This window comes from Terrapene carolina, unplaced genomic scaffold (assembly GCF_002925995.2).
Source record: "Terrapene carolina triunguis isolate 2854851 unplaced genomic scaffold, T_m_triunguis-2.0 Scaffold8166, whole genome shotgun sequence".
Taxonomy (NCBI): Eukaryota; Metazoa; Chordata; order Testudines; family Emydidae; genus Terrapene; species Terrapene triunguis.
Window position 1 is genome coordinate 8,097 of NW_020672517.1, and position 6,552 is coordinate 14,648.

Here is a 6,552-nt window from a genome sequence, read left to right on the forward strand (position 1 = left end):
TGTGTGTAGGGTTTCAGAAGGGATCACACACCAGCTGGCCAGCCAGTTCCATCGCTAGTGCTGCCACAGCTACATTTCTACTTTTTGTGCACTAGCTGAAGCAGAACTAGTACAGGTGCATCTACCTGAGCTGGAAATTACACCTCAAGCCCCAGTCTAAAGACACCCATACACGGACGCCAGAGTTGATCAGCTCTGCACGGTTTGGGAGGGGACAGGTCAAGGGCTCATCACCCATGATCTAGCAACCTTTTCAAAGTGTCTTTCACTGGCACTCCTGACTCTCAACCACCCCACGACAGCAGCATCAGAAAGATGCTCCCTCTAGTTGAGCATCATCCTTCAAGTGGGAACGTGCTGTCTCACAGCTCAGCCTACTGGATTTTAGGGACAGAACAATGTAGACAACCACAGAATGGCAACAGTCTCAGACAAATTAATGCTGTGATCAATTTTCAAAATGTAATTCCCGCACATCTAAAGGGTTAAATTCTTATGTTCTTAAAAAATCTGCTTGAGATTTCTGATCTATGGTCCATGGCAGAGGTGAGTTTCAGGGAAACTTGAAGATGGGATCAGAAATGAATTGTGGGCTATCATGTAACCAATTGAAACAGCAGAAGCCTTTACCTTTTGGACAATCTTTTTATGGACAATGTTGTGCTTGATTCTGATGTGAATTACACCAGTTTTATGCTAGTGTAACTATGATGTCTTCAGTGGTGTCACTCCTGATTTACAGCAGTTAGTGTAACAGGGAAGTGAATCAGGCATGAGACCTGAATGCAGTTTAGCCTGATTTCCCTTTTCTCCTCAATGTACAAGATAAGGTTTTGGAACAGAGGTGGGGAGAAGGTCTAGGTGCCAGCGAGCTCCACCCTACAATCAAGCTTTGACTGAACCTAGCCCCTCTGACACCACAAAGTGAAAGGATTTATAAGAATTAGAAGAAATAGAGAGCAACCCATAGGAGCCCATTGAAACCTACAGAGATGCATGGACCATGGTCTGCAAACACCCAGGTGTTGAACTAACATGTTATAGGGATGTTTTTAGGATGTTTTTAATTTAAAAAAAATAACTAAATGGCTTTCTCAAGGAGACAAATGATAGAAACAGCCCCCTTGCCTCCCACCAACACGCACACACTTCAGCAAGATTACCTCAAACCAACTTGCTTTTATTAAAAGGAGAGGAACAAAACTTATATGGTGATACAAAGCTCCCTTCTGGAATTTCTTCAGCTCACTAGGTTCTTTACAGCCCAAATAAACAGCACTTCAGGGTTCCATTGAAGCAGGATCTGATGATTTTAGAAGCAAGTGGCTGTCTCCCACATTCCCGGAGATCCTGCTTAGACAATCAGTCAATAAGTCGCCTGTACAAAGAAAAGAGATTCAGATTTGTGGATGTTTTTCCATAGAACAAGGCTAATATGAAGTTTGATTTCAAATCAAAAGGAAGAATTGCCCAGTCACTCTGTGGTGGGTGAAGAGGTTAGAGGTTGTTGGTTAACTCCGGCGCAGGGAATTCATTTTCTCTACTGCAACATTCTATTACAGAGTTTTAAGGTGAATAGTCGTTTGTATCTAAACAGGTGCACTGGCTGCCTATAAAAAACTACCATGCAGAAAACTATGACGCACATCCAGGTACAGTTGTTATACCACACAAACCCTGAACACAGCTGAAGCTAAAATGACACATAATTACATAGGTGATAAATCACTTACTTTTAAAGAATGAAGGGAAAATCCAATTCTCTCTGAAGGGTGACACCATTTGGGTGGCAGTTGCATACAAGCAGCTGCTGGCATGACCACTCTGGCCAAGTTCCCTGGCTCTCAGTCTGCAACCCTAAGGGTCTCCCAGCCTCATATCTCCTGCCCTCGTCCTCCATCTTTAGTAGGTGGGAAAAATCTCTCACCCTCCAAAGTGCTTCTCTGGGACCTGCCCTGCTGCAAAATTAATTTGACCATGCTGGGCATCGTGTATAGTTTATGACAGATACTGTGTGAATCAGGCAGAGCAGGAATAGAAAGGCCTCCAGAGATATGGAATGTGGCCAAGCTAACATTCCATGGGAACCTTGATATTTAAAACATTAAAAACCTACTGAATAGTGCTCACATTGATGTCACCAAGATTTTTATAATACTGTCCTCAGGCTTCAAAAAGGGGGGATGTCTGTACATAGCTGCTGTAAGGACTGAAGGATTCATCAGCTCTTAAATGGCTTTAAATCCTTGGTGGATTGGTGCTGATTTAATTACACTGAAGAGTGAGCACTTCTGATTACATGCAGGTGTCACCCACTGGTCAGTGTGTGTTAGCTGTACCTATGTGCCTGAGCTACAGAGAAGGAGAATTGGTAACATCCCCAGCTAGAGAGCCTGGCCCCGTAGCTCAAGCTGTAGAGACTTGTGCTTTGCTCGAGAGGTTTCTGCTTTAATCCCCAATCTGTTGAGCAAGATAGCGCCTAGCACCCTTCTGTGTTCTACATCACCCCCAATCTACAAGCTGACACTCATGAGCAACTCTTAATGCAGCTCCTCATGTGCTTTAGCATTTGCAGCCTCTGGACCCACATACACGGTAAGAAAGTCCAGTGAAATGCTGCACTGTGCTAGTCTGTCTGCAATTTTAATGAGTTTGTTAGTTTCCACTCGAATATTTTTCACACTGGCTTGGCAGGCTTTTCTTTGTCATCAAGCTGTAGCTTTCTAGTTTTAAAGTCTTATAAATATTGAGTCTCTGCAGACAGCAGCCCTTTTGTTCCCAGAATTTCACAGGTTTTAAGGCCAGAAGGGACCATTTGATTATCTAGTCTGACCTCCTGCCATAGACTTTCCCCGAGTTACCCCTGTATTGAGCCCAGTAACTTGTATAACTGGATTATCTTCCACAAAGGCATCCAGACTTGATTTGAAAACACCAAGAGATGGAGAATACATCATTTCCTTTGGCAGTTTGTTCCAATGGTTAGTCACCCTCACTGTTAAAATGTTAATCTTATTTCTAACTTAAAATTCTCTGGCATCAGCTTTCAGCCACTGGTTTTTGTTCTGCCTTCTCTGCTAAATTAAAGAGTCCTTGAGAACCTGGTATTATCTCCCTGTGAATGTACTTATACACTTGAATGAAGTCATTGGAGATGCCCACATACGATGATGATTCCCCATTGACAACTATTTTAGGTTGTATATGCTATTATATGTGTGCTTTAATGAGGTTCTATGGTGCTAGGTTTCTAATCAGAACCTTGTGCTGTGGTAAGTCCCTGTCAGGCTAAGTGGCCTATCATTACCCAGGTCATCCTACCTGCCCTTGTTACCTATTGGCAGAACATTAACTCTCTTCTAGTCTTCTGGAATCTCCCCAACATTCCAGAATTTATTAAAAATCATAAGTGGAAGAGAGATCTCCTCAGGCAATTCTTTGAGGATATGGTAATAGAAGTTTTCATGTCTGCTGATTTAAAAATGTCTAACCCTAGAGGATGTTCTTTAACATCCTCCTTATTTTCTAATGCATAGATAGTAGTCACCATCCTCATGTAATATCAGTACATCAACCTGCTTCTTTCCAAATACAGAAGAGAAATATTTAGTGGACACTTCTGCCTTTTCTGCCTCACAATTAACAATTTTATCACCACCTATGAATGGGCCTGTAGAATTTTTAGGATTTCTTTTTTTCCTGATATTTTTAAAAAATGCTTTCTTGTCCTTAGCACCGTGAGCCATGCATTCTTCCCTGATGTCCTTAGCTTCCCCTTTCATATAGCTAAACTTCATCACTTCTAATTTTAGATTGACTTGATTTGGATAGATTTGGATTATCTAAATCCCTTGTTTCCCATTTGTTGCAGATATTGTTTTATTTCTAATTGTTGCATTCACTTCCCCTGCAGACTGATACGGAGCAGATTGAGCCTCTGCACTCACTCCTCCAGACTTTGTTTTTCCTACTTGATTTCCCTATTTCAAAATATAAAAGCCAGGTGGACATTGGGGTGTTTGGGGCCCAGGCCCTGCCCATATATGAAGCTTCGGAAGCATATGGAGGCTGTAAAAGGACCATAAAGGAACTTGGGGGGATTCTCCCAAAGTGTGAGCAGCACACGGCTGCCATAATAAGTTCCTGTTGCAAACACTGGAGCTGGGGTGGTGCTGGAGACGTTGGTGGAGGCTCTCAAGTCTCTGGGGGCAATCCCTGTAGCACTGAGCACTGCAGAGAATCTGCTCCAAGCTGTGGAGTATCTCACAGGCAGCCTGGGTAAGGCAGTTGTAAGTAAGAGCAGCCAGAGGAGTGGTTCTCATACATGTTGGGTCCACTCCAGTCCCCACGTGGCCTAGAATGTGGGAAGCACAGATGTGGCTTGAAGCCTCCTTAGCCTCTGGGCTGGGCCATGTGTGTGGAGGCTCCAAGAGTATTAAACAGGTATTTCTGTTCACACTGCAATGTCTGCCTTGGAATGCTAAACTTACCTTTGACAGCAAAAGTACCCATTTGGAGAGCATCTTCCAATGCGTCTCCGGTTAGAAGGACAACTCCCAAAGAAACAATGACCCCCTTGCAATTTACATCTCACGGTGAGATTCTGAGCCTTGGAGAATTCTGTAGAAAGAAAAAGAGTCATCATCAGTCTGCAGAGCAGGGTTAATAAGGGCTGTGATTGGAGGATGACAGGCATTTAAGCCCATAAGAACGGCCATACTGGGTCAGATCAAAGATCCATCTAGCCCGCTATCGTGTCTTCCGACAGTGGCCAATGCCAGGTGCCCCAGAGGGAATGAACAGACTAGGTAATAATCAAGTGATCCATCCTCTGTCATCTGTTCCCAGCTTCTGGCAAACAGAAGCTAGGGACACCATCTCTGCCCATCCTGGCTAATAGCCATTGATGGACCTATCCTCCATGAACTTATCTATTCTAGCTTTTATTTATTCTATCTATCTTTCCTATTCACTTCCACCTGGCTAAGACAGACCAATTATCTTCAAGTGCAAAAACTTATCATAGCTTTAGTACCATTCCTCAAATGGGCGTAGCTCTGTGCACATTCCGTGGCTGACTTTAAGAAGGGAACAAAGCGAGTTAATTAAACAGGGACCCTGGCTTTCAGGCTGCAAAGTTCAGAACTGTAGCTCTGAGCACGGACATCCTTTGTTGCCCCCTGCCTTTAAGTGATGGAAAGCAAGTAGCTGCCCACATCTCTACCTTCTTTTAGTGGCTGCAGCTGTGGGTGTGATTCCCTCGGGCTCTGACCATGATGTGCCAGGCAGTATCATCAATGCAATTTGGCTAATTAAGGTTGAACTGGCTCAGCCCTGGGTTGCATGACTACAACTGTTTGAAAGAGAAGGGCTTGAAAAAGTCCCTTCTGATATGAACGCCTGCCTGTCTGTGAGACTGGGCAGGTTTTTTTCTGAATACTCACGCAGGAATAGTTTCTTGATGACCAATTGCCACTCTTTGGTTATACTTGAAGGTCCTGTTGTTTTGAAAATGCCGCACACCAAAGCTTGTAGAATATTTAGGTTAGAACATTTTTAATTGGAGGTTGTTGGGCAACTGAAATGGATCCACTGACACTGGTGCAAACACTGTCCCACCCTGATGACATTATTATTAGGAAATCAGTCAAACACATAGTAGTGACAGGTTCTGAGAGTGAGTGGGGTTAAGACACTGAGCTGAGAAACTGCCATTTTATAGACCCGGGTTCTGTTCCCAGCTCTGTAACCTCTCAGTGGGACATGAGGCCTGACTTTATAATACGGACTGCGAAAGGCACAGAACGACTAACCCTAGTGAGCAGCAGACATTACATCTTAAGTTACAGCCTTCCACCTCCCAGCCCTGTGCACCTTCTCCTAGACCAAAAGCATATTGAACGGAGTTGGCATGAGTTCATTTTGTCTGTATCCCATCCGGTTCTTCAATTCTGTGATTCCCTGTTTGAGGAAGAGTACGTGGTGTGTGGGTAGATCGTGGAGTGATTTAAGCAGCAAGCCTCAGAAAGATCTGAGGAAAACATTATGGAATTTTTTTCCCCCAGTGGTCATAATTCAGTCAAATCTCAGGGAGTTTTACTGGGGGCAGCAAAGACACCTCCCTGACCTCAGAATAATTCCTCTCAAATGTCATGTATCGTCTGCAAACTGAAGACATGCTAGAACTCGTAAGAAAAAAGTCAGAAACATGTTTCTAATAGAAATGGTTAGAAAATCTTAGTATAGGCTCCCATATATCCCTCTTTATTATCCCTTGTTTTCATTTACTTCTTACCTGGCACACCCTGGAGCACCAGAAAGACAACAGCAAAGAGCAGGTAAATGATCTTCATGGCTGAAGGTGGGCCAGGAACTCAGCGTCACTGGAGAGAAGAAACACCAAGATAGAGAGGAGACTGAGTTTTTTTATTTATATTATTGTCATAACTATAAAGGGAAGGGTAACAGCTCTCTGTGTACAGAGACTCCAAATCCTTTTACCTGTAAAGGGTTAAGAAGCTCGGGTAACCTGGCTGACACCTGACCCAAGGA

At 43.6% G+C, this 6,552-nt stretch overlaps 1 protein-coding gene across 1 annotated transcript; it reads right to left on the reverse strand.

The window, feature by feature from the left end:
• Positions 1-1,159: 1,159 nt before the first annotated feature.
• LOC112120277 (beta-defensin 1-like) lies at positions 1,160-6,388 on the reverse strand. The gene is made up of 3 exons (XM_026661507.2): positions 6,296-6,388; positions 4,491-4,620; positions 1,160-1,378 (listed from the first exon to the last, which is right to left on the reverse strand). The coding sequence occupies exons 1-3, from the start codon at positions 6,351-6,353 to the stop codon at positions 1,363-1,365; spliced, it is 204 nt and encodes a 67-aa protein (XP_026517292.1). The 5' UTR covers positions 6,354-6,388; the 3' UTR covers positions 1,160-1,362.
• Between the last annotated feature and the right edge of the window lie 164 nt (positions 6,389-6,552).